Below are 27,697 nucleotides of genomic sequence, written 5' to 3'. Positions count from 1 at the left end.
GTCAAACACCACCTACATTTTCAATTAAAACTAAATAAATAAAAAGTGTACCCACTGTGAGGGTAGAAAAATCTAGATATAAAATAAGCTACCAATTGGCTTCATATTTTATTAAGGGCCAGTACAGTTTCTTCAGAAACCCTGGTGGCGTAGTGGTTAAGTGCTATGGCTGCTAACCAAAGGGTCGGCAGTTCAAATCCGCCAGGTGCTCCTTGGAAACTCTATGGGGGCAGTTCTACTCTGTCCTATAGGGTCACTATGAGTCGGAATCGACTCGACAGCAATGGGTTTTTGGGTTTTGGTGGTTTCTTCAGCGTTAATGAGAATGGAGCTTGGAGATGGTCATGATTCCTTTGGGGAGGACATATCTGTCTCCCTCCATGGCCAGGAGCAAGCTTCGCTTGCCTCTTCTTGTGTTTCAGAGCCTGTTCATCCGAGCAGTGCGGGCGTACAACGGCGAGAACTGGAGAACGTCCGTCACAGACATGGAGCTGGCCCTTCCTGACTTCTTCAAAGCCTTTTATGGGTGTCTTGCAGCCTGTGAAGGCTCTAGGGAGATCAAGGACTTCAAGGATTTCTATCTCTCCATTGCAGGTTGGTGGTGGGTTGTGTCCTAGAGGTAAATGGAATAGCTGGAATCTGTCTTCCTTGGATGTCTGCTATCTCTCTACATTCCTTCTAGGTGACTTGAGTGGCCTCTGAGGAGACTTTGAGCTTAAATATTCATGGGTTAACTGGGGCAGCCAACACCTACATAGCCTGTGTCACAAGCCTGTGACTCAGCAGAGACTGCTCGTAAAATAAACCTAAAAAAAAAAACAAACCCACTGCGGTTGAGTCGATTCCGACTCATAGCGACCCTATAGGACAGAGTAGAACTGCCCCATAGAGTTTCCAAGGAGCACCTGGTGGATCTGAACTGCTGACCTCTTGGTTAGCAGCTGTAGCACTTAACCAGTACGCCAAATAGCTGAGTATAACTTTCAAGCACAGGTCTGGGGAGGTCAGTAACAAGACTCTCCTACATCGGCCTTGCTTGATGACAGATTCCCACCCACCATCACAGGCTTCTGGAAAAATAAAAATGGTCCCAAGAGCAAGTAAGTGACTCACATTTCTGAGATAACTCTGATTATGGAAATTTTGCAACACACGCACAGGTAGAATGAAGAAACCTTAAGATGTAAGTCAGCGTTAAGGTAACCGAAAAAAATTTTTTTTCTGATTATAAAACAATGTATGCTCATTATACAAAGCTTAGAGAACACAGGAAAGAAGAATGAAGAGAGAAAGAAAACCTACAACACCGCGCACATATAGCCTTGGTTTCCCTAAGGTTTTTCTGTAGTGGATAGGGTCACTGCGAAAATGGGGAATCGCCAAGAGGAGATTTCCCAAAGGGGTTTGAGGAACGCTGATCCTAGAACTGCACCTTGCAGAAAGGGTACCCTGGCCAGATGAGTTTGGGGATGGGCTGTGCACTGTCACTTAGAGAGTCACTGTGCACTTTAATGGTTACTCTTAAGGGTTTCCAAGGCTGTAATCTTTAGGGAAGCAGACTGCAATATCCTTCTCCAGTGGAGCAGCTGGGGGGTTCGAAAGGCCAGGCTTTCAGTTAGCAGCCCAGTGCTTTAGACTCTTAAAAATTCTGCAGTGTGGAAGTTCATTCAAACTTACTGAATCCAGGGTTTTTCACCATTTTTTTGTTTATGAATCTCTTTTTTCACAGAGTACTATTTTCTCTTCTTAAAAAAAAAAACATTTTACCATGGGAAATGTCAAACATACACAAAAATAGAAAGAAGATTATAACAAATTCTCGTGTACCTGTCACCCAGCTTCACAACTGTCAGCTCATGGCCACTTAGGCTTCATCTAATTCCCACCTGTGTCCCCCTCTCTCGGAGCCCTGGTGGCACGGTAATAATCTACTGATAGATTATTATAAGTAATCTAGAGATGATTTAAAGTATATGGGAGGCGGTGTGTAGGTTATATGCAAATAGTACACCGTTTTAATATAAGGGACTTCAGCGTCCTTAGATTTTGGTATGAGGGGCATAGGGGTCCTGGAACCAATGCCCGAGGATACTGAGGGACAACTGTACTGTGAAAAATAAGCCTCCTTCTGTATGAGGCAGGGTCCTAACTGGCACACACAAATCAGAATAAATTCAAGAAGGATTTATTTACAAAGGGATTATTTAGAGAAGCGTGGGTGTAGGGAAACCACGAAGGGCAGTGCAGTACCTCGGGAGGACTGGTACCCCGTATGATACGTGATGTGCCTATGTCTAAGAAAATTTCCCAGAAGTGGGCCACTGGGTCAGAGGATATATGTATATTTTAACCTTTGATAAATTTTGCCAAATTGCTTCCAAAAACTTTGTTCCTGTTTTGCTTCCACCAATAGAAAATGAGAGTGTAAGTTGCACCATTCTTTCCCTCATACTGGGGGTTAGCAAAGTCTAACATTTTTGCCAATTTAACAGTTTAAACATTTTAGGGGAAATTGTACCTCTTTAATTACGAATGAGGTTTAGCATCTTTTCACAATGTTTATTAGTCATTTTTTTTTTTTTAAATAATTCTGTTGTGTTGATACCCTTTGGCCATTTTTATATTGGGGATTTATTTTTTCCTTCTTGTTTATCTTTTTCTTACTGCTTTTAAGGAGCTTTCTGTATATTAAGGGAGCCCTGGTGGCGCAGTGGCTAAGAGCTCAGCTGCTAACCAAAGGTCAACAGTCTGAATCTACCGGCTGCTCCTTGGAAGCCCTGTGGGGCAGTTCTACTCTGTCCTGTAGGGCTGTGTGAGTGGGATTTGATTCAACAGCAATGGTTGTTTTTGTTTGTTTGTTTCTGTATATTAAAGATGTTAGTTAGCCCTTTATCATAAGTGTTGCAAATATTTTTCTTTTACCTTTATCCTTTTTTTTTTTTTTTGCACCGGAGGAGCATACCAAGAGAGCAGCGTGTGCAGTACTCTGAATATTTGTGTGTGTTCTTTCAGATCACTACATAGAAGTCCTGGAGTGCAAAATACAGTGTGAAGAAAACCTCACCCCGGTGATAGGAGGCTATCCTGTTGAGAAGTTTGTGGCCACCATGTATCATTATTTGCAGTTTGCTTATTATAAACGTAAGTAATCATCTTCTTTGAGACCCCGGGTGAGGCACTGAATCCTTCCAAGACTCAATTTCCCCATCTGTAATATAGAGTAACAATGCTTACCTCCTGGGGTTATTGGGAGAGTTTGTGGAGGTCACATCGACAGCCTTGGTGCCATGCTCTGTGCAAAAAGGCAGCTTGGCCTGGTGATTCAGGATGCAGACCCTGCAGCCAGACCGCCTAGGCTTGAATTCCAGCCTCATCACTTCCTAACTTTTCTGTGTCTCAGTTTCCTCACCTGTAAAGTAGAGACAATAGAGCTAACCTCATGGGATCATTGTGCAGACTAAATGAAACGCTTCGGGTAGTCAGACATTGGCACCTTGCAAACTCTACGTGAGTGTTTCCTTTTCATCGTTGTTTCCCGTCCTCCCCAGCACTAGCCTTATGTAAGTCTCATTCCAGTTGGTCCTACCTTGAGCTGAGACTGGAGTTTTTCAATCAGAACATTCTAAGTGGACAAAATGAAATGAACGTGGGAGAGAAGGTATTTCAAAGTCGAGACTTCAGAGCCTGTCCGTTTTGGCGTTTCCTTCTCTCCACGTCACTGACTTTGCAGAGCGCCACTTGTTTGCACTGTGGTCACTTGGCGGTGCGGTTACAGAGCACTGGACGTTTTATTGGGAAAAGCTGCAGCAGAAACTAGTATGCCCTGATGAAGAAATGCCAGGGTCTAGTTGTAGCAGGTTTCTTCTGCCCCTGGGACACCCCTTCAAACTCAAGAGCAGCTGGTCTCAGGGCTGTCCTGGGGAGAATGAGAAGTGACCTTAGCTTCTGTAGCTAAGGTTCCATAGCCATATTCTTTGTGGGACTCCCTCTTCCCGTAACAGCCATCCCCCTTTATCCCAGCTTCCTTCATCTTCAGGATGCAGTGAAAGTCTTGCGTGCCAAAGGACACACGCACACACACAGAGTCGTTCACGCCAAGTCTTCCCGAGTAAGGGGACTTACCTCTGTCAGCAGTGAACCCGCTCTTCCGGCAGCCTGCACTTCATCTCAGGATGCAGTGAAAAGCTTTGTTTCCTTGGTTGGGATATTTTTGGGATCAGCAGGAGCGCGAGGTGTGTGTAAACCTGTATCTTTCCCAGCGGTCCCCCTGCACCGAGAGCAGGATGAGATTTTCCTTGTCATTGTAACCCCGGCACCAGCTGTCTGGTAAATGATTATTTAGCCTAGAGGACCAGAGGCTACTTCTACATAGTCTGTGAACAGCACCCAGTACATAGTAGGTCCTCAGCAAATGGTTACTGACCGTATTCTAGTGTTGAGAGGATAGTTTCTACAAGGCAGTGTTTTTTGCCTATGAAAAGCCACCTTTAAAAAATATATATATATATATAATTGACTAGTTATTGCTTTCTTCCACAAAAGCTTATAATAACAGGCTTGTTGCTGTAAAACTAACAACTCAGAGATGAACAGAGAGACGTCCATCTCCCTCCCCTTCCCTCACCCCCTACCCAAGGGTTAACAGCTTGCTTATATTCATTCACACTTGTCTCTATGGAAGAGCCCTGTTTTAATGAGAATTATGAAAAATTATATACATGAGGTTTTGTTTTGTTTTTTAACTGATGGAAGTTTTCAAATGTACACAGAAAAGTGGAGAGAATGGTATAGTGAGTTCCAGTGAGCCCGTCACCCAGCTTCGACTTCTATCAATACTTCGCCAATCACCGTTTAAATATTTTTTGTTGGGTGGAAACAGAAGCTGATGTTTTATTTCATTTTCATGAAAATCTGTGCTGACACCTCTCTTTCACTGACCCCCTGCTTCACGCCAGCCCTGTGTTGGATTTTGAAACGTGGGGAGGAATCCATGAGGCTGTCTAGCCTGGCTTGGTTGTGGGCACACAAGACTAGCAGACAAGTTCAGAAGTATACTAGACACATCCTGGCTCTGGCAGCCCACTGGCCCTGCCCGCCCCACCCCTGGTGATCACACCCAGGCTCACACACCCCCATGCTCCCCTCTGAAAATCGCTTTGCATATCAGAGACCGTGGCAAAGACTTATAAACACTGGTAGACCAAAACCTTTGGCTTTACTTGCTGCTTTCCAAGAAATCTTTGCTTTCTGGGGTTATAAGTTATCTTGGTTATCTAGTGCTGCTATAACAGAAATACCACAAGCAGGTGGCTTTCACTAACAGAAATTTAGTTTCTTACAGTTTAGGAGGCTAGAAGTTCAAATTCAGGGCACTGACTCTCTATGGGCTCGGGGGGCAGGTCCTGTTCCTTGGCTGCTTGGTGATCTTCGTGTGGCATGGTGTCTGTCTTCTCCCACCTCTGCTGGCTTAATCTGCTCTTTCTAGATCTCAAGAGATTGATTTGAGACACACCGTATACTAATACTGCCTCACTAACATAACAATGAAAACCCATTCCCAAATGGGATTATAACCACTGGGATAAATCAACACCCTTTGCCGTTGGGTCCATTCTGGCTCATAGCAACCCTACAGGACAGAGTAGAACTGCTCCAGAGGGTTTCCAAGGAGCAGCTGGTGGATTCAAACTGCCCATCTTTTGGTTAGCAGCCCCACCACAGGGATAGGGGTTAGGATTTACAGCACATGTTTTGGGGGGACACACTTCCTGAAAGCCTGCCCTGTTTTGAACTCTAAATTTCTTGAGGGGAGGGGTTGTTTCTCATGTTTGAATCTTTTCCAGCCCGGGCAGACACTGGCTTTAAAGTTGTCATTACAGGAAACGGCCACTGGGTGGCAGGATTTATTTATACGCGCACACAAACACAAAAACAAAAACCCGTTGCCCTCGAGTCAATTCCGATGCTTAGCGACTCTATAGCTTGGTAGCTGAGGTAGTATTCCTTGGTAAATTGCAGTGGAATGGAGGCCTGGTGTGTAGTAGTTAAGAGCTTGCAGCTAACCAAAAGGTTGGCAGTTTGAATCCTCTAGCCATTTCTTGGAAACCCTATGGGGCAGTTCTACTCTGTTCTATAGGGACGCTATGCGTCGCAATCGACTCGATGGCAACGGGGGGTTATGGGTGCCAGAATAAATGCGCAGTGGCTTTTGTGTCTCCTGACCTGCTCCCCTTTGCCTCCTACTCCCAAGACGAATCCAACCCCTCCCTGCCAGGTCTCCACGCTGAAGGTGCTCTGTCACAGGAGGGGCAGCACTAGGTTGGGAGGCTGGAGGTGGGAACCCAAGCCCCCAGGAGATACCAAGACCAGGTGGCTTTTCAGATCTCTTCCAGCTCAGAGTGTGCACCAGCCTTCGATTTTCCAGACCTGGTTCAGCTGTAGGGGCTTGCCTGGATGTGGAGACTCTGGCCCATGCAAGTGAGGCCCAGGCATGCAGGTCAGCTGCAGGTTACAAGTGGGAGCATGTTCTGCTAAGCTCACCCTCCCCTGCTCCCAGGAGCTAATGTCAGCCCCAGGACAGTCCAAGCCTCGGGACCGAGCCTTCCTTGGGCTGCAGGGCCGTGAGACCAGCTTAGGTCCCTGGAGCCAGAGGCCCTACGCAGGCATTTCTGCAAAGACATCTACCTAACAAAGGACGTCCATATTCCAAAGCCAGCTCCAGCCCTCCGTGGAAGCCTCATGTGTGACCTGCCCTCCTGGGGCTGATTCCCTCGTTGGAGGCCTTCATGAACTTTTCTTTGAAAAGGTGACCTTCTAGGAAGAGTGGCAGGTGAGAGGAAGGATGGGCAGGGTTTGCTGATGTCCCCCTTTCTCCCTGACCCCAGTGAACGACCTGAAGAACGCAGCCCCCTGTGCCGTCAGCTACCTGCTCTTTGACCAGAACGACAAGGTCATGCAGCAGAACCTGGTGTTTTACCAGTATCACCGGGAGAAGTGGGGCCTCTCGGACGAGCATTTCCAGCCCAGGCCTGTAAGTGCCCCGCGTCCGTGCCCCGTGCCCCGTGCCCCGTGCCCCGTGCCCCGTGCCCCGTGCCCCAAGCATTGCTTTGCCTCTTCTCCTCCTCAGTTTCACTTTCAGGAGCCCACTCTGCACACTACGAGAATGGGTTATTACTGAAATGAAGGAAAACTCTTTTATTTTTTTCTGTAGTTTTTTTTCTTCCTCTTAACATACTGCTGTTTTATTCCGATACCTGAATCAATAAACCCAGACCCAGTGCCATCGAGTCGATTCCGACTCATAGAGACACTACAGGACAGAATAGAACTGCCCCATAGAGTTCCCAAGGAGCGCCTGGCGGATTTGAACTGCCAACCCTTTGGTTAGCAGCCGTAGCACTTAACCACTACGCCACCAGGGTTTCCCCTAAATCAATGGAAATTCTAACAATTGCAAACCTTCCAGAAATATTTCACTTAGAAAGTGAAATTCCTTCCTAAGCCCTCTCCTTTTACCCCTTGCTTTATAGGCAAATATTCCCTCCTATATACAGAACTCTTTGGAGCTGAAATGAAATTGGAGATACCGGTAAAACTTGTGATTTCTAATATATACAGATGTATTTCCTAGCTCTGTCTGTTGAAGGAAACCCTGGTGGTCTAGTGGTTAAGAGCTACTGCTGCTAACCAAAGTATCAGCAGTTCAAATCCACCAGGCGCTCCTTGGAAACTCTAGGGGGTGGTTCTAGTCTGTTCTGTAGGGTCACTATGAGTCCGAATTGACTTGATGGCAATAGGTTTGGTTTTTTGGCTTTTACATAAAGCTTATGTTTTATTGTAGGAAACCCTGGTGGTCTAGTGGTTAAGTGCTACAGCTGCTAACCAAAGGGTCGGCAGTTCAAATCCACAAGGCGCTCCTCGGAAACTCTATGGGGCAGTTCTACTCTGTCCTATAGGGTCACTAGGAGTCGGGATTGACTCGACGGCACTGGGTTTGGTTTTTGGTTTTTTATGTTTTATTGTTACAGAAGAAGGATTGTACTCTACATACCGTTTGGTGACTTGCAGTGTCTTTATGAACAATTTCTTCATAACATTTTTTCATGGCACCCCCATATACCTCCTTCATTTTCTGACCCTTTCATGGTACGCTGTTTGAGGATGGGCCACTGTTTAATGAGTCTCTCTTTGAGCTCACAGTTTTGCATCCAATGTCAAAGGATTCCATTCATTACCTGTTGTTGTTGCTAGGTGCCCTTGAGTTTTTGGAAGTTCCCTGTCAATGTACAGCAGCAACCGTTAATCATGTACCACTTTCAAAAGGTCTCTTTCTGTTAATCTTTGCCTTTAGCTGGTATTGCCATTGGGGTTTCTATATGCTCCCCTGAGCTGCCGTACTCACATTTTCCTACCCTCTTCCCTCGCCTGCCAACACACACACACACACGCTTGCTTGCTTGCTCACTCACTGAGCTGACTGTCCTTTTATTGAGATATTATTCATATTTAATAACATTCACTTTTTACAAGTACATATTTCAGAGGATTTTAGTATATTCACCGAGCTGTACAACCATCCCCACTATCTCATTTTATTAATTTTCCTCAACTTCTCATGAGATACCAGTTCAGCGAACGATGTCGTTGTTGTCAGCTGCTGCTGAGTAGCCCCCTGACTCCTGGCGACCCATGCACTCCTTTGTCTCATTTTAGAACATTTTCACCACCCCAAAGAGAAACCTCATTCTCCTCTTTCCCCAGCCCCGTTGAACACTAATCTGTTTTTTGTTTCTCTGGATTTGCCTCTTCTAGACATTTCATATAAAGGGAATCATAGCCTATGTTTCTCCATTCATCTGTTGGTGGACATTTGGGTTGTTTCCGCTTTTCGACGATTCTGAATAATGCTGCTATGAACATTCACCTACAAGTTTTTATTTGGACATATCTTTTCATTTCTTTGAGTACATACCCAGGAGTGGAATTGCTAGGTCATATGGTACCTCTATGTTTAACGTTTTGAGAAACTACCAGACTGTTTTCCAAAGTGGCTGCACCATTCTCTATTTCTACCAGTAATACATGGAGGTTTCAAGTCCTCCACATTCTCTCCAGCACTTGTTATCATCTGTCTTTTTGATGGTAGCCGTCCTAATGGGTGTGTGGCCACTCCATTGTAAAGTCAGTGCCTTGGTGGTTGGTTTTCCATAGGCACTATGCTAAGACGCTAGTGTAGACTAGTGGAGGAATACCAAATTGGGATCATTCCACATTAAAAACTTGATGTCCTAACATTAGAAGGCTGGTCACAAAAACTGTTCTCTGTTTGTGTCTGAACAGGAAGCAGTTCAGTTCTTTAACGTGACCACACTCCAGAAAGAGCTGTATGACTTTGCTAAGGAAAACGTAATGGATGATGATGAGGTAAGTTTTCATGTCCAGCACATGTCTGGCTAAGAGAAAATATTACTCACATCGGCGCTAAAGTCACTGGAAGGCCAAGTTATCCCCAAAAATAAGAAACAGAAGGAGACCTTGAGAAATATGGTTTAGGTGGGTGTTTTAATGGAAGTCAGAATACTGGCACTGAAAAGAACGGCTTTCTAAGAAACCGAGGCTGAAGCGCTACATTTCCTGACGGGGAATACAGAGCGACGCTCCAGGAATCCATCATGCAGTCATCTGACCGCCATTTTTTAACTTTGTAAAAACAGTGAGGTTACTTAGAACCCTCCCCTCTCCCTAATTTTTATATTTGTTGTTAGGTGCCGTGGAGTCACTTCCGACTCATAGTGACCATATGAACAACAGAACGAAACATTGCCCTATCCTGTACCACCCTCACAATCGTTATGTTTGAGCCCAGTGTTGCAGCCATGTGTCAATCCATCTCGTTGAGGGTCTTTCTCTATTTTGCTGACCCTCTGCTTTACTAAGCATGATGTCCTTCTCCAGGGACTGGTCCCTCCTGATACCATGTCCAACGTATGTGAGATGAAGTCTGGCCATCTTTGCTTCCAAGGAGGATTCTGGCTGTACTTCTTCCAAAACAGATTTGTTCGTTCTTCTGGCAATCCATGGTATATTCAGTATTCTTTGCCAACACCGTAATTCAAAGGCATCAGTTCTTCAGTTTTCCTTATTCGTTGTCCAACTTTCGTATGCATATGAAAAAAAATGCATATGAGGTGATTGAAAATACTGTGGCTTGTTGGGTCAGGTGCACCTTAGTCCTCAGTATGATATCTTTGTGTTGAGGTATAATCCATACTGAAGGATTATTTAGACTTTGATCTTCATCAGTAAGTGCTTCAAGTCCTCTTCACTTTTAGTGAGCAAGGTTGTTAATGAATCTTCCTTCAATGCTGACGCCAAATTCTTCTTCATATAGTCCAGCTTCTCAGATTATTTGCTCAACATACAGACTGAATAAGTATGTTGAAAGATATATCCCTGACACACACCTTTCCTGATTTTTAAACAGGTAGTATCTCCCTGTTCTATTCTAATGACTGCCTCTTGGTCTATGTATAGGTTCCTCTTGAGCACAGTTAAGTTGTAAAAATGGCTTGGAGGCAGTGTCTGATCTCCTCCAACCCCACAAGGAGGAAGGAGAACCAAGACCAACAGCCCAAGGCTGATTCCTATGGGGTGGGGCTCAGACATGCCTTCTCTCTCCACCATCTTTACCAACTTTGACACCAGCCATCCCTCCCACAGCACTCTCTACTTCTCTGCTGGGTGCAGTAAGTCATTGCAGCGGCCACACAGAACTCATGGACCATATTCGCAATTGTGGGGTTTATTAGAGAAGCAGCAGCTACAATTCAGGCTCAGGAACACTCAGGATATAGTTCTATCAGGACAGCCTCTCCCCAACCTTGCTTGCAGGCACACTTCTCCCTGGCCCTAGGCTTCCCCCCAAAGGGACTCAGCTTTCTCTCTCCATGGGCCGGGAAGCCCACTGCCTCACCTGGGCTCGTAAATAACACAGAATTCACTAAATCCTTTTCCCCTTCTCTGATCGTTTCTTTAGGATAAATTCCTGCGTGTAAGGCTACGAGTCTTTTGAAGGCTTTTGATGTATGAGAACAATGTTATTAGGAATAATCATAGATGTTGGATCAGAGTCAGTAAAGCTCTCTCATGTCACAGAGGAGTAAACGAGCACAGCCAGGTAGAGTGACTTGCTCAGAGTCACACAGCTGGTCAGCAGTCATCCACCGGAACGGACCAGGCTTACTCCAGGCTGTACAATTCCTAGCATTTTTGGAGTTGGTACTCTCAAGATAAAAGGCATGACGTTGAAGGCCCTGGAGTAGTTAGCTTGTTAAATGAGTTCAATGAGGCTTTAGAATGGTGAAGGAACTAATCCATCTATAAAGAATGAGCTCTTTTCTTATACCTTATGTATTTTATATAACGAATTGTAGCAAGTAACAATTTCTAACTAAAAACAAAACCAATACAATAAAAGCTCAGAAGAGGCAAGGCCCTTCCGTCAGAGCCCGCAGAGAGAGAAAGCCCTCTTTTGGAGTGGCACCCTGAATTCGGACTCTAGCCTCCTAAACTGTGAGAAAATAAACTTCTGTTTGTTAAAGCCACCAATTTGTGATAATTTCTAATATAGCAGCACTAGAAAACTATGATATTATCTTTCTGGCATTGTAATGTGTGTGAGAGTTTCTGAAAATTGGCACATTGGTTAAAAAAAAAAAAGAGTTTATAGAAGCCGATGACAGTTTCAGAGCCTGGCGGCACAGTGGTTAAGAGCTCGGCTGCTAACCAAAAGGTCGGCAGTTTGAAACTGCCAGCTGCTCCTTGGAAACCCTATGGGGCAGTTCTACTCTGTCCTGTAGGGTCTCTGTGAGTCCGAATTAACTCCACGGCAATAGGTATGGGAAGCAGAAGTTTGGACCAATAAGTAACATTGTGATAAATGGAGAAAATGTTGAATTTGTCAAGGATTTCATTTTACTTGGATCCACAATCCACGCCCATGGAAGCAGCAGTCAAGAAATCAAACAATGCATTGCATTGGGCAAATCTGCTGCAAAAGACCTCTTTAAAGTGTTAAAAAGCAGATATCACTTTAAGGACTAAGGTGGGCCTGACCCAAGGCACAGTGTTTTTCAATCGCCTCATATGCATGTGAAAGGTGGACAATGAATAAGGAAGACCAAAGAAGAATTGATGCCTTTGAATTATGGTGTTGGTGAAGAATATTGAATACACCATGGAGGGCCAGAAAAACAAATCTGTCGTGGAAGAAGTATATCCAGAATGGTCTTTAGAGAGCAGGATGGCGAGACTTTATCTTACATACTTTGGACATGTTGTCAGGAGGGATCAGTCCCTGGAGAAGGACACCATGCTTGGTGAAGTAGAGGGTCAGTGAGAGAGAGGAAGACTCTCAACGAGATGGATTAACACAGTGGCTGCAGCAGTGGGCTCAAGCATAACAAGGATTGTGAGGATGGTGCAGGACTGGGCGGTGTTTCGTTCTGTTGTACACAGGGTCGCTATGAGTCGGAGCCGACCTGATGGCACCTAACAAGCAGAAGGGACTGTCATCCCCTATGTCACAGCATCTCCACAACAGGAAACAGTAACTCTGGGAGCAGATGTCTTGGTTATACGCATAAACCCTGTGCCATACCACACTTTCCTTTTGGGGGTCCACAAAGCAAGCAGTGGCTTTCTACTCCTGTAACTTTAATTTCTAATCTCAGGCACGGCATGGTAGAAAAATTTGATGAAAATAATAAGACCCCTCTTTTGTGTCTCACATACTTGATAGACTTTCCACCTGCTCCCAAATGCTGAGGTATTTTATGAACCTCTGTGTTAAAATATAAAAAGGAGCAAATAGGCTCTTGGGCTGGTGTGGTGACCTCTATGAGCTTTAGCAAGAAGTGGTCACTATTGGTGAGGCTGGCCTGTGCTGAACCTTGAGGGAGGGAAAGAGGGTTGGCCTTCTTAGCGATTCATTCCTTCTCTGAAGTCAAGGGAATGGGTGTCATCACCTGGTGGCCCACGTGGGCTTTGGGAGGAAGATCAATACAGAGAAGGAAATTGGGAATTATGCTGGGCTTCTATGGGGTGAGCCCCTCAAGGCTAGTTATAGGAGGGAGCAGGTGGGTGGGCTCCTGGTACCAATGGCAGATGGGTCTCACTCTTCCCAAGAGTGTTTCCTTTAAGTAGAGTGTTCCAGCCATACCAGCAATATGCATGCATGTACTCAGCCACTCATCCTTTAGCACGTTTATCGAGCACCTTCTGTATGCCAGGCTCTGAGGAAGAAGGATAAACCCAGGTCCTGGTTTTTGAAGAGCTCATGGTCTGGTGGTCAAGGCAGAAAGGGAACAGACAGACTATGGCCCTGTGAGATAACAGCCAATGGAAAGGGGAGCTGGGGTATAGGTGCATGGGGGCTGCACAGAAGGACGGGCACTAAGTGGAGTCTTTCAGAGGGTGGCAGGGCTGCTGGCTTCATGCAGTCCCTCTGTGGTCACAGAGCACATGGTGCCAAGTCCACGCAGACTGGAAGCCAAGGTCCATTCCAAGGGAGGAGTCAGGTCCTCTGGGCCCAAGGCCAGAGGAGAAGGTCTACCCCAGCCTGAGCAGGCAGTGAGCAGTGGCCTCTTGGAAATAGTCTCTGCTCACCAACACTTTTAAAGTCAGGTAGCCCACTTAACAGAGGTGTGCTTTTGTCTCTTACAGGGAGAGGTTGTGGAATACGTGGATGACCTCTTGGAGATGGAGGAGACCAGCTAGTCCGCAGCAACCAAAGTGACTTCCCCTCGATGTTCAGGAAACACAAGATTCTTTGTCCAACTTGTTCTCAATGTGCCAGGTTGTTGATACCTCAAAGCCTCCCCTTCACCCTGTGAAGTGAAAGGGAAGCCCCCATCTCTCTCACTCCACGTAACTAGGGGTCAGCCTACCTTTTCCGTGTTCACACTTGTCTTCCCATCTTCACACTTGCTTTCCCTATATTTGGACCTCTCTTCCCATGGTCACACCTGCCTTCCCCATTTTACTTGCCTTTCTCACCATTCTGGCTGGAAGGATAGTCTTCCATGGCTTGTTTGTTTTTTCCCTCCAGAAAAATCAGTATTATTTTTTAAATAAGAAAAACACTCCTAAAAGATGATTGTTGTGAAAACCTACTTTGGCCTCTCTTCCAGATTTTGTTGTTATTGTTAGGTGCTGTCGAGTCAGTTCCGACTCATAGCGACCCTATGTACAACAGAACAAAACACTCCCCAGTCCAGATTTTCATCTCCCTTTTCCCATCCCCTGGTCAGGAAAGATGGTAGAGGATCAGAGCTAAACTTCTCCAAGCCTTATGATGGTCTTCACTCAATCTAACTTGCCCCATTTTGGCACCCACTGAAAAATGAGTTGGATAGACAGTGTAGAATGCAGAAAAATAGCTTTTGCCCAACATTTTTGCACTCCAGTCTTACAATGGTTGGTTGTTCCCACTTGAAGACATTGCTGAGTTACAATGCTCAGAGCTGGAAATGGAAGAAAACCAGAGGGTGTCTAGTTTGAATTCAGCTTTTCAATAAATATTTTTTTAGCAACTACTATGTGCTAGGCCGTGACCTGTGCACTGGAGCTACTGCACAGAATAACAGACAAAAAACCCGATGCCGTTGAGTCAATTCCGACTCATAATGACCCTAAGTTTTTGTCTGTTATTCTGTGCAGATACCAGACCCATTGCTGTTGAGTTAATTCCAACTCATAGCAACCCTATAGGACAGAGTAGCATTGTCCCATAGGGTTTCCAAGGCGCAGCTGGTGGATTCGAACTGCCAACCTTTTGGTTAGCAGCCGAGCTCTTAACCACTGCACCACCAGGGCTCCTCTGTGCAGATACTGCACAGAATAAAGTATGAAAGTACTCATCACGAAGCTTATTCTTCAGGGAGAGACTGACAACAAATAAACCAGAATAAATACATACAATGTACCTGATGGTGATGCTTGCGAAGGAGAAAAATAAAGCCGGGAAGGGGTGAGAAGTCCTGGGGTTGCAGCTGCAGTGTTGAATAGGGCAGTCGGGGAAGGCTGCATGAGCAGTGACATCAGAGCAGAGACCTGATGGAAAGAGGGCCCAGGGAAAAGCATTTCAGGCAGAGGGAACAGCATGTGCAGTGTCCTACAGCAAGAGCAGGCTTGGTGTGGTCTGGGAACAGCAAGAAGGCCAAGGAGTAGGCATGGAAAGGGGACAAGTAGGAGATAAGGTTATGGAGGTTTAAGTATATGGGGTGGGGTGAGGGCGTATGGCTTGAGGCCTTGACGCCAATGTAAAGCTTTTGCCATCTGTTCTTAGATGGGAGCCATTGGAACGTTGGAGCGGAGGAGTACCTTGACTGACGTACTTTTTTTTTTTTTTAATTGTATTTTACATAAAGGTTTACAGAATAAACTAGTTTCTCATTAAACAATTAGTTTAAACAGTTAGTATACATATTGTTTTATGACATTGGTTAACCACCCCACAACATGTCAACACTCTCCCTTCTCAACCTTAGGTTCCCTATTACCAGCTTTCCTGTCCCCTCCTGCCTTCTAGTCCTTACTCCTGGGCTAGTGTGCCCCTTTAGTCTCATCTTGTTTTATGGGCCTGTCCAATCTTTGGCTGAAGGGTGAACCTCAGGAGTGACTTCATTCCTGAGCTGAAAGGGTTTCCGGGGGCCATACTCTCAGGGTTTCTCCAGTCTCTGTCAGACCAGCAAGTCTGATCTTTCTTTTTGAGTTAGAATTTTGATCTACATTTTTCTCCAGCTCAGTCTGGGACCTTCTGTCGTGATCCTTGTCAAAGCTGATTGACTTACATTTTACAAGGCTCTCTCTGTGGCCACCATGTTGCAAAAAACGGAACATGGGCAAAGGTTGGAAGCAAGGATACCAGTTAGGAGGAAGCTACAGCCAGGGAATGTTGGCTTGGATCTGGGCAGTAGCCATAGAGGTGGTGGTGAGCAGTGACCAAATTCTAGATGTGTGAAAGCACAGCTAATAGAATTTACTGACAGATTGGATGTGGAGCGTGAGAGAAAGACAGGAGCTGACAAAGAAGTCAAGATTTTTGGCCTGAACAACTGGAAGGTTGGAATGGTCATTCACTGAAATGAAGAAGATGAGGGTGGGTGGGTGACTAAGGAATTTGGTGTAGCAGGCGATCTGAGGTTGGGAGGAGAGGTTCAGACTGAAAAATGTCTTTGAGAGTTTTCTCAGGTCAGGTTCCACAGCAGACCCTGAGGAAGGGGTCAGAATGCACGTAGTTTATTGTGGAGTGATCTTGGGAGAAACCTGTGAGACCCTCTATCAGTCAGTCATTGATTGTGAGAAGTCCCTGTTGGGGGAGGGTGTACCTTTGAAGGGTAATCACTTGGCCAGGTAAGGGCAAGTCTCTGGAAAGGGGGCAGCTGTGGGCCATCGGTAGCCACCAGGTACAGTAGCAGGAGGGGTGCACGTGATGTCTACTGGTTCTGCAAAGAGGATCTGGGAGGAGCATCTCAGCGCCCACTAGTGGAATCAGCTTGTAAATGGCATTTAAAACCATGAAAGAACACCTAGATTTTGTGTATTGAGAAGCATGAGAAAATTCTGGGCCAAAGACAGAGTTCTGGGGCTCTTTGGGAAATGAGAAACCAGCTAAAGAGACTGAGAAGGAGCTGCCATTGAGGTCAGAGAAAACCAGGAGAGTGTGATGCTCTTGGTGCCAAACTTTGTTTATTAAACTTTATTTTCCTCTTCTATGAAGCCACTTTGTCTAGTTGGGCCCTCCAGGGATGGAAGCAGAAGACTGGTGTCTTAGGCTGGGTTCTCTACAGAAGCAAAACCACTGAAGCATATAAATATATATATAGAGAGAGAGATTTATATCAAGGAAATGGCTCACGTGGTTGTAGAGCCTGGAAGTCCCAAGTACGTGAGTCAGAATAGAGGCTTCTCCTGATTCAGCTGCAGGGGCTGGTGAACCCAAGATCAGCAGATCAGAGAGCAGGACTCTTGCTCACAGGCTTCAAAGATCAATGAATCCCAAGACTGGCAGGTTAAGACCACAGGTAAGCTGTTAGCTCAAGTCCTAAGAACTGGAGGTCAGATGAACAGGAGTCAGCTGCAGGATCCAGCATGAGCAAAAAGCCCCAAGCCTTGCCAGAATGTCCACTTACATTTGACGCAAGGCATAAACCCAAGGAAACTCCCTTTTAACTGATGGGCTACTCACAGCAGATCCCATCATGGAGGTGATTACAATATCATAGACTGCAAAACCACTGAGATTCATGGTTAAACCCAGCCAAGCTGACACACAACCTTAATCATCATAACTGGCACAGCATTTGGGAGACAGGAGCTTTCCCACTATGGCACGGAAAGGAATGAATGTCTTTGACCTTGGATTACTCCTCAAGGAGATGAGAGTTTAGAATCTTTAGTGCAATAGTGATTAATTAGGGGTGGAAACCTCACAAAGTTTTGTTTTTCCAGCCTTCTTTTTTTGCTCCCTCTCACATTATTCCTACCTCTGGGAACTCACATTCATCGTTCTATTGTTCCTTCCTCATCCCCCTTCTCCTGAGAGCATCCTTCTCTCACCTGCACATAGATCCCCATCCTAGGTTCTGCTTCCAGAGTACCAACCCTAGACAATAGTCTACTACTGCTCTCTTTGGCTGCATTTGCCCTTGTCAGCAGAGTCTGTACTCTCACATGACTGTGTGGCCAAAGATGTTAAGTGTTATTATTGGCTTTGTTAAGGGGTGTGCTTATGTCCACAGCAGCCTCCCAGTCAGAGCCCCCCTCCAACCCAGCCCTGAGTCAGATCCTACATGACGTCCTGCTGGGGAACGTGGCCTTTCCCATGGAAGACTGGGTTCTTTCTTTCCTCACCGCACTCTCCACTTCACCCAAGAAGCATCCCTTTGAAGTCAGTGGGGAAGAGGGTCACGGGGCAGGATGATAAATAGAGGGGAGCCCAGTGAGTGGACGCCCTGCCCCTGGATTCCTGAGTCTGTGTAGACTGTGCACCCGGCCACTGCTCACCCACATAACTCCTGGCCGCAGTTGTCCTCCCAGCTGTATGAGGAAATAAAAGGAGACCTCCACAGGGACCAGGCTGGGCTGGACATTCTGACTCACTCCACCCTGTACCCTGCAGGGATTCCATTTGGTCCCTTAGCTTTGAGCCTGGGGAGAACTGTTCTGTGGATGATGTCCCACATGGGAGTAGGGGAGGGAGGAGGCAGGGGCAGTCCTCATTCATTCCCTGCAATCTGCCTCTTTTCATGGGGGATCGGAAAGGCCCTTACCCCTGAAGAAGAGCCCTTGGTGACAGCATGGTCAACATCTTCAGCACTTTGATCAAAAGCTGTGGAACCAAGTGACTAAATTTTTTATTTCAAAAGAAATCAAAACCAGTCTTTCAAAAAATAAATAAAGTGGGCTGGTTTCTCCAAGCCTGCCATAAACCCCAGCGTGCAGGCTGCACTCAGCGACCTCAACCCAATGCCTCCCTGAGTGTGTTTCTTGGAAGAGCCTAGAAGATTCCTGGATTGAGCCTCCATAGGTTCTGGCCTGTCTTTTGAAAAGACAAACATATTTGTAAGCTTTGTAGGAGTTTCAGGCCTACCCTAAGATGCGTCTCTTGGCCTCTGACCCTCGTGAATGGAGTCCAATGCTTGCTCTGTTTGGTTTCCTCAAGCCGGTCACCCACCATGGATTAGGGGAGGGAAGCTGTATCCAGTCCCACATCTGCTTGGGCAACCCAAGCAGGGGACACCCACTGTGAGTGATCTGAAGGCCACCCCACCATGGATCAGGGAAGGGGAGCTGTATCCAGTCCCACATCCACTTGGGCAACCCAAGCAGGGGGCACCCACTGTGAGCGATCTGAAGGCCACCCCACCATGGATCAGGGAAGGGGAGCTGTATCCAGTTCCCACATCCGCTTGGGCAACCCAAGCAGGGGGCACCCACTGTGAGCGATCTGAAGGCCACCCCACCATGGATCAGGGAAGGGGACCTGTATCCAGTTCCCACATCCGCTTGGGCAACCCAAGCAGGGGGCACCCACTCTGAGTGATCTGAAGGCCACCCCACCATGGATCAGGGAAGGGGACCTGTATCCAGTCCCACTGCCACTTGGGCAACCCAAGCAGGGGGCACCCACTGTGAGCGTTCTGAAGGCCACCCCACCATGGATCAGGGAAGGGGAGCTGTGTCCAGTTCCCACATCCGCTTGGGCAACCCAAGCAGGGGGCACCCACTGTGAGCGATCTGAAGGCCACCCCACCATGGATCAGGGAAGGGGAGCTGTGTCCAGTTCCCACATCCGCTTGGGCAACCCAAGCAGGGGGCACCCACTGTGAGCGATCTGAAGGCCACCCCACCATGGATCAGGGAAGGGGAGCTGTGTCCAGTTCCCACATCCGCTTGGGCAACCCAAGCCGGGGGCACCCACTGTGAGCGATCTGAAGGCCACCCCACCATGGATCAGGGAAGGGGAGCTGTGTCCAGTTCCCACATCCGCTTGGGCAACCCAAACAGGGGGCACCCACTGTGAGTGATCTGAAGGCCACCCCACCATGGATCAGGGAAGGGGAGCTGTATCCAGTTCCCATATCTGCTTGGGCAACCGAAGCAGGGGGCACCCACTGTGAGCGATCTGAAGGCCACCCCACCACGGCCCCTGTCAGGGTGCAGCATTTACCTCTGGAGGTTTGTGCATACGCCTGTGTTTAAAAGTGACTGACTGAGATGTAGCACAAACACATTCAACACGCTAAGATCTTTCTGGTTTTTTGAAAGCTCCTGATTCCTGCCACCAGCCTCTTGTGCTCACCTCTGGGAGCCAGAAGGGGAACCACAGGGAACGCCGGTCCCAGAAGCCACCTTAGGAAATGTGTGCTTTCAAGAGTTCTTATTAAAGGAGTTATAAGAGGACAAAAATTTTATTGAACCAAACCCGGTGGCAAACAGAAAATGATTTGTTAGGCCGTCAACGGGAAAGCATTTATTATGACTGCCGGTGGAATCAACAGTGGCGGTTTTTGCCAACATTTATGGAAATAACGTTTTCAAGTTTTAAACGTTGAGCTGTAAGCGACTTCAGTTAAAAAAAAAAAAAATTCAATACTTAAACTGTGGGAGAAGGTGGATGGGCGCCAGAGAAAACATTCTCTTTTAATAGTGTTTGAACATGGAACTGCAACACAGCTTGTAGCGAGGCAGAGAGAAAAACCCACAACTAATCCTCATCACAGCTGTCTGAACTCTTGATCATCTGCCATCACCCAAACAGCAACTTCTTTTTTCTGGTGACTTCGGGCTTGAATGACCTAGTGTAGGGAGTTTAAACTGTGCATGTGGAGGGAAAAGGAGCCTTAAATAAGCCTCAGCCAAAGGTTTTGTGCACTGGACTTCCCGCGCCTGCGGCCAGGGGCAAGGCTGTTCCCCATGCCTGTTCCCAGTGGCATCTCTTGGAGAGAGAGGACACCTTGGCTTTTAGCTTTTTGCCTTGATTGGCCTGTGCCTATCCCAGGAATAAGAGTCAGGAGGAAGCTGTGGTTTTGTGCCATTGTTGTTGCTGTTAGGTGCCATCGAGTCAGTTCTGACTCATAGCAACCCTCAAGGACAGAGCAGAACTGCCCCCCATAGGGTTTCCAAGGAGCAGGTGGTAGATTTGAACTGCTGACCTTTTGGTTAGCAGCCAAGCTCTTAACCACTGCGCCACCAGGGCTCCTTTGTGCCGTAGTAGAGCGCTCTTCTCTTCAGGTAGGTAAGTGAGCTGCCATGTTCTCGTACCTAGCCCTGTCCCATTGGAGTCTCTGGGCAGCACAAACGGCTAAGGTCTCCGTCACTAGCAGAAAGGTTGGTGGTTGGAACCCACCTGGAGGTGCCTGTAAGACAGGCCTGGTGATCTGCTTCTGAAAGGTCATAGCCTTGAAAACCCTATGAAGCAGTTCTACTCTGCACACATGGGGTTGCCATGATCCAGAGCCAACTTGATAGCAACTAATGACGACAGCACTGTCTCCCAACAAATACCTGGATTTGGGTGCTTGTTGAATGAATTGGCTCAATGGCCTCTTGGAGCAGCTAAGCTGAGAGACTGGAGAGACTGGTGTCCTGTTTTACAAGAAAAGAAAAGCAAGCAAGCAAGCAATTTGGCCAATAGGTACAAGATAGATTCAGGGTTTTAACCCCTTTAGGGTAGTAGTAGGAGCCCTGGTGGCACAGTGGCTAAAGCACTCAGCTACTAACAGAAAGGTCATCAGTTTAAACCTACCAGCTGCTCTGTGGGAGAAAGATGTGGCAGCCTACTTCCACAAAGATTTACAGCCTTGGAAACCCTATGAGGCAGTTCTGTTCTGTCCTATAGAGTTGCTATGAATGGGAATCGACTCCATGGCAGCGGGTTGGTTTGGAGGTTAGTCAGTAGGCCAACCTATAAATGATGCTGATGTCTTTTTCCCCCTCCTCCTTGGCATTGAGGTGGTACATACAACCTCACTCTTGTGAGAAATTGGAAATTGAGAATTTTTTTTAAAATTGTATTATAAGTTGTTTTGCTTATTCTCTGCTGTTTTCTTTATCCACTGGATTTGATTGTTTTTACCACACCCATGCATTCTAGGATGAATGTTTTAATGAGCTCTGTTTTGTTAGGTGTGTGAAGTGTCTGACATTCATTTAGCAAAGCAGAAGCCTTACACGAGGGGCTCCCGGATCTCACGTAGTTGGCAGGGGTGGTCCCTGTGAGCCACATGCTGGCTAATGTCCTTCCAGGCAGTCAGGGCTCATTCCTCTCCTCTGGGAGTTTCTCTCTCAGAGGACATCTGGGATCCCACTAGGAAAACACTCGGAGCTCAGGGCTTGCTTTGGATCTGACAAGCTCGTCCCTTGGTGCCAAGGTCTGAGAAGTGACACAATATTTAGTTTAAAAAAAGACCAGAAGCATCTTTAGGCATGACTGCCAATAGCTACTATACTCCATGCATGTCGGAAAGGGAGGAGAAGTGGGCAGATGGAAAGAGTGAGAAACTGGCCAGTCCAAAAACAAAGAGACCCATGTTATGGAGAGTTCAAACATCAGCTGTTTGAAGAAAAGGTGGAGGACACAAGAGGTTTTGTTGACGTCAGCATAGGAATTCCATAGGACACACTGGAAAAGTTTGGGCTGAGAAGGAACGGAGCGGTATGGAATAGAAGTTTGAATGTGGATGGATGTCTGAGGTCCCTATCCCTTGAAGCAAAGCCTTGTGCCCATGGTGGAGAGCTCTCAGAAGTGTGAGGGAAGCAGGAGGAACGATCGTAGATGTGTATCAGTTGAGATGAGTTCCAGCCTGATGCTTGGGGAGCTCTGGAGCATGAATAGTACCATGGTCAGTTCTACCTTAAGGCAAGAAAGCCAGACGGTTGCATCCCCCTGTCTACCAGTCATGGCCGCCCTAGAGGTGTAGAGGGTGGGTGTAGCCTCCTGGGCAAGGGAAGTCCCATTAAGCCAACGGCCATTTCCTGGGTGAAAAGGGGGCACTTAAATGCTTATACACACTTAGCAGCCAACACTCAGGGCAGCTGGAGGATCAGTTCACCTGCCTCATGAAGGGAGTTGGGGTGGGGCACCGAGAGTATCCACTACACTGGATGGCTTGGGAGGCACGGACCCCTAGTGGTCATAAAGGTAAACGGACATAAGGCAGATGGGATTGGTAACGATGGTCTCTGGGTTGTATTTCTCCCTTTGCCCCTCCAGATCTTCTCTCCACCCTGTCCTGTGCCCTAGGAGCCTGCCCCTGTGGTCTACATTGCCTGGTTTGCCCTCTGGCTTCTGGTGGGATTTAGATACTGGAATGAGCTGGCATGAGACTGTAGACCGAGAGGAGGTTTGGGTATTCAAAATCCCCATTTCCTCCAGACCACAGCTGGAGAGTGGCTGGGCTCTCCCTGAGGCCAGAGCTCTTGGCCAGCAGTGCCTTTCCTATTGCTGAAGCTCTCCTTGGTTCTCCAACAGCCGTTCACCACCCCAACGGTTCCTTTAACCGTGCCCACGCCTTTGTAAACAGTCCCTTCCTCTAACCCTCTTCACGGATACCTTTGAGCGTCCCATCAGTAGGAGGTTGGTAATCAGTTCTAGTCTGTTAGGCCAGTCTTCTCAAACTTTACCACGCATACCGACCACTTGGGCATCTTGTTAAATGCAGGCTGTGATGCAGCAGGTCTGGGGTGGGGCCTGAGATTCTGCATTTCTAACAAGGTCCCAGAAGATGCCTGTGCTGCCGGTCTGGGGACTGCACTTTGAGTAGTGAGATCTTAGATGCTTCCTGGTAGCAAAGACAATGGCCTCTGACTGGGGTGAGAAACAGGGACAGGGGAGGTGAGGCAACAGCCTACGAGCAGCTCTGTGGACTTCTCTGAAATCCTGCTGCTGTACAAGGGAACCTGGCTGAGAGGCTCAGATATAGCCAAGTATTGAAATATGACTTTCAAGATTAGTAGAGAGTCCCCCCCCTTTTTTTTTTTTTTTAAATCAGGGCAATGTAACTCAGAAGTAAAATACATTCAGCAACTGTTTTTTGAAATATTTATTTGAAATACCTCAGAAGCTTTGTGTTAATGGAACTCCCCCTTCAATTCTCCTGAGCCTTAAACATTGGCCAGTCTTAAAATGTGCGTAATGACAATTTAGGTTTACAGTGTTTTTATTTATTCCCTTTTACATGCATTTTTAGACTCTATGACATTAATTTAGAGGACACCAAATGAATGAAAACTGAAAAAGTGATGCATTGGGTTTATTTTGCAGCCTATGCCAACAAAATAATATATCTGTGTTAATGTTTGTAATAAATTCATTAATGCATTTGAATATCTATAAGATTTGTATAAATTCAATATTCTTGGGTTATTACATAATAATGTGTAATTAACACAACCCCAATGTTGAAACAGGTTATTTTATACAGTTAAAAAGAGAAAAGGTATCTTGAAATAGGTTAGAAAAGTAACTTATAAATACATAGTCTCTGGCTTTTGTTCTGTCGCTTTGGCTTTGGCTACGTGCAGAAAGCCTCTCGTCCCATTGTAGTAGATTTCATCTGATGCATAGTTTTCTGGGGGGCACCTTCACATCCTTGTTTTACCCAAGTATGGGGACGAAGGACTCTGGTTACGCTGTACTGACTTTATAGCTACTAAGCTTATTATTTTTCCAAAGCTTGCACCAAAAGAAGGTGGCAGGGTAGTACACATGGTATTAGAATCTTTTTTCCTTAGTGTTATGGATTGAACTGCGCCCCCCCAAAATATGTGTTATACCTCCTAACCTCTCTGCCTGCGGTTATGATCCCATTTGGGAATGGGCTATCTTTGTGATGTTAATGAGAGAGGATTAGGGTAGAGTGTATCTTGAGTCAATCTCTTTTGAGATATAAAAGAGATGAAATGCAAGCTAGCAAGCAGAGACCGGTGAAGAGAGATGCCAAGCCACATGAAGATTGCTCCAGGAGCAGAAGCTCAAAGAGACAAGGACCTTCCTCCAGAGCAGACACAGAGAGAGTAAGCCTTTCCCTAGGGCCGAGACTCTGATTTTGGACTTCTAGCCTCCTAAACTGTGAGAAAATAAATTTCTGTTTGTTAAAGCTGCCCACTTGTGGTATTTCTGTTACAGCAACACTAGATGACTAAGACATTTGGGTAAAACACCGTCAACAATTTTTCACCTGCAAAAATAGATCAGAGTTTCTCCCATGCCACACAACACTCAGACTCCTGTGGTGTCTTGAAATTGATGTATTATCTTCATCACTTTTTACCATTGCAAACTATTTTTAAGAAGATGACTCATATTAAAGAAATCTAATGTGTTTAGTTTCTGTGCCAATGCAGGAGACCACTGGAGATGGCATTTTGGTAGCTTCAGATGCTGACGCTAGTGCACAAACCCGTTCCTGACCATGCTTGACGTCCTTGTAAGACCACAGGTGTTATTCGTCTGCTGTGCTATGTCTTCAGTTTGCCTCAAAGCTCATGATTTATGTTACCAAAACCCCACGGTTCTCAAGCCTGAGTGTGCATCACAATCACCTGGAGGGCTTGTTAAAACACAGAATAGTGGGGCTCCACCCCTAGGGTTTCTGTGTCATGGGTCTGGGGTGGGACTCGAGAATTTGAACCTCCAACAAGTTCTCAGGTGATGTTGATGCTGGTCTTCTAGGGTCCACGCTTTGAGAATCACTTTCATAATGTAACTTGCTGGGCCACCGTAAAGTGATCTAAGATGCTATACAATGGGTTGCTCAATAGTCAGGATAGACCCTGTTTCTATAGAGCTCACAATTTCCAAACTAGAGCAAAGAATAGAACAGCACAGATCATACCACAGCCCTTGTCAAGTCCTCTGCTTTTCCCATCAAGTAGGAACCCAGACTTGATAGCCAAGTCTTTGGCCCCCTTAAAATATTTTTTTGCCCATGTCATTCCCTCTTATTGGAGTTCAGAGAAATGGTTAATCCTAAGAGAGGAAACCAAGGACTGAGTTTTGTCAGTCCTGGTGAAAATGTCAAGACATCCCTAGACACAGGCTGGTGGGGGACAACTAGGCCACTGCTTCCGAGAGGAAACGCTGCTTATTGGTACAAAGCTAACCTTGTTTGTAAAAAGCAGTGGGCTGGCCCACAGACTTGAGGGAACAGAGATGGATGTGTGTCCCTTCACACTCTTCACCTGCCCCCAACAAAATGTCCTCCTTACATTCTCTCCAATCCCTGAGGGCAGTCTTAAATGGCAATAAACAACAAAAAAGAAACCTCAAAGCTTCCGGGCTGTATCTTGGTTTCTGGCTCATTTGCTCACAGCAATGTCGCAGTATCAAAAGGGAACAACCCATCGTTCCTCCATACCCCACTCTACACCATGAGATATCTTGTGTCCTCAATAACGCTGCTCCCAAATGCTCCGTTTATCACTCTTATTTTAAAAATTTCAGGGCGTGGAGTAGCTAATCTTCTTTTTTTTAAAAAAGGAAAAGACAATAGGACAACGAAACAAGGAGTGATTTTTCACCTCACGTTGGAATTAGGGCCTAAGCACACGCCTGGGATTAGTGCAATAAATCCCAGGGCAGAATGGCTGTGGAGATATTGGCGTGTGTGATGGAAACACCACAGCCTTCCTGCCCTGCCAGGTGCCTCCGAAGACCCAAGGGGGGAACAAATATGCCCTGTTCTACTTGTTTCATGCCACAGTGAACTGTCAGAATTTATCAGTGTGATGGGTCCCAGTTTCTTTCTTTTTCCTCCCAGGTGGCTTTGGGAGAACACATTCCAAAGCTGGCTAGACCTTCTCCATCTCAATCTGCTGGTGGTAGTGCCGAGCCTGCCGCTGGCCAACGTTCAGTTTGTACACGGAGCTCTTGTGCTGGCACCTGCGGTAACCCCACACTGCCCCCACGCCTGCCAGAAGCAGCAGTAGGCACAGGACAGTGGCAATGGTGGCAATCACAGGGCCTCTGCTGAGGTTGGAACACCCGTGCCCCACACATGGCTCCAATGTTGGATGAAGCTTCTCACTTGTACCTGGGCCAGGGCCTTCCTGTCCCAAGAAGTCCTCTGACAGCAGGTATGGAAAGCTATTCTGGACCTCAGGAGCAGTGGTCTCTACTGGCGGCTGGGTGGCCGCCATGATAGTTGTGGGGATATGGTCAGGCATCTGCTGGACAGCAGTTGTTAGTGTGTCCAGAATAGAGTTGGTAAGTTCATAGGGTACAGTGTCCATGGGAGACTTCTCTGTGACAAATCTCCAAGGTATAATTGACTGGTACCTGGTCATGTCACCATCCCCCTTGCTGGAGCCCTCAGTCTCAGACACATTCATGGGTCTGAGAGTCAACACCTCCATATCTAGCGTTTGAGATGGAAGAATTGAATTATGGGTCACAGTCATGTCCTCACTTGGTGTGAGGGTGGTACTCTTGAACGTCTTAACTTCTACAAGAATGGGCTGGTCGGGAGTAGCTAGAACACCTTCATCCAGTCCCTCTGACCCATCCCCCTTGTCTCCATCTTCCTCCTCTTCCACCTCTATCTTTCTCCAGGCCCCATCGGTCACAGGGTAGCCATCCAACCAGGACTCATCACTGCTGCTCACCGTCGGATCCCCTGCCTTGCTGTCATTCCTGCTCACAAATGACCCTGAGGGGCCCTCAGTGCCACTATAGATCACCTTGGTTTCAGGTTCCCCTAGGTCCAGTCTGACACCACTGTGGCTGTCACCAGCAGGAAACTGCTTTTTGGTGTCATCATCCATGTCTTCTTCTAATTCAGGCTTGTGGACAGTCTCGGTGGGTAACCAGAATGGGTACCTCTGGTTTAGCCGGGATCCCGGCAGGTCTACGGGGACAGCGCTCCCAACACTGAGCAAGCCCGTGGTTGGAACAAAGGCTTTATCCCGGCTTTTGTTTTCTCCCCCCACAGAAATGAAGACCAGGCGGTCTTGCTTCGGAGTCTCCTCAGAGGCCTCTCCCTGATCCCTGTCCACCTCTGCCTCTGTCCGGGAACCCTCCGTGAGCTCTCTGAAGGACACAGATCTGTCATCGGGGAAGTTATCTTCATAGTCAATGTGTGCCTCAGCCTCATCTGGAAGAAGAGAGGGAAAACCTCATTAGGCCCAAAGTTGG

The 27,697-nt window shown here is 46.8% G+C and overlaps 2 protein-coding genes across 2 annotated transcripts in view; one reads left to right on the top strand and one right to left on the bottom strand.

Moving 5' to 3' along the window:
- CRTAP (cartilage associated protein) overlaps positions 1-23,561 on the top strand; it is a 34,918-nt gene extending 11,357 nt beyond the window's left edge. The window contains exons 3-7 of the mRNA XM_049871190.1: positions 423-594; positions 3,013-3,141; positions 6,885-7,030; positions 9,340-9,423; positions 13,723-23,561. Of these exons, the coding sequence (XP_049727147.1) occupies positions 423-594; positions 3,013-3,141; positions 6,885-7,030; positions 9,340-9,423; positions 13,723-13,776 (585 nt within the window). The 3' untranslated portion in view covers positions 13,777-23,561. The remainder of the gene's footprint in view (positions 1-422; positions 595-3,012; positions 3,142-6,884; positions 7,031-9,339; positions 9,424-13,722) is intronic.
- A 308-nt stretch (positions 23,562-23,869) lies between these two features.
- Positions 23,870-27,697, bottom strand: part of SUSD5 (sushi domain containing 5) — a 60,888-nt gene continuing 57,060 nt past the window's right edge. Inside the window, exon 5 of the mRNA XM_049871186.1 lies at positions 23,870-27,656. Coding sequence (XP_049727143.1) covers positions 26,356-27,656 — 1,301 coding nt within the window. The 3' untranslated portion in view covers positions 23,870-26,355. The remainder of the gene's footprint in view (positions 27,657-27,697) is intronic.

Source organism: Elephas maximus, chromosome 27 (assembly GCF_024166365.1).
Source record: "Elephas maximus indicus isolate mEleMax1 chromosome 27, mEleMax1 primary haplotype, whole genome shotgun sequence".
NCBI classification, from domain to species: Eukaryota; Metazoa; Chordata; class Mammalia; order Proboscidea; family Elephantidae; genus Elephas; species Elephas maximus.
Note: the sequence above shows the minus strand (reverse complement) of the source record. Positions and strands in the feature narration are given on the sequence as shown.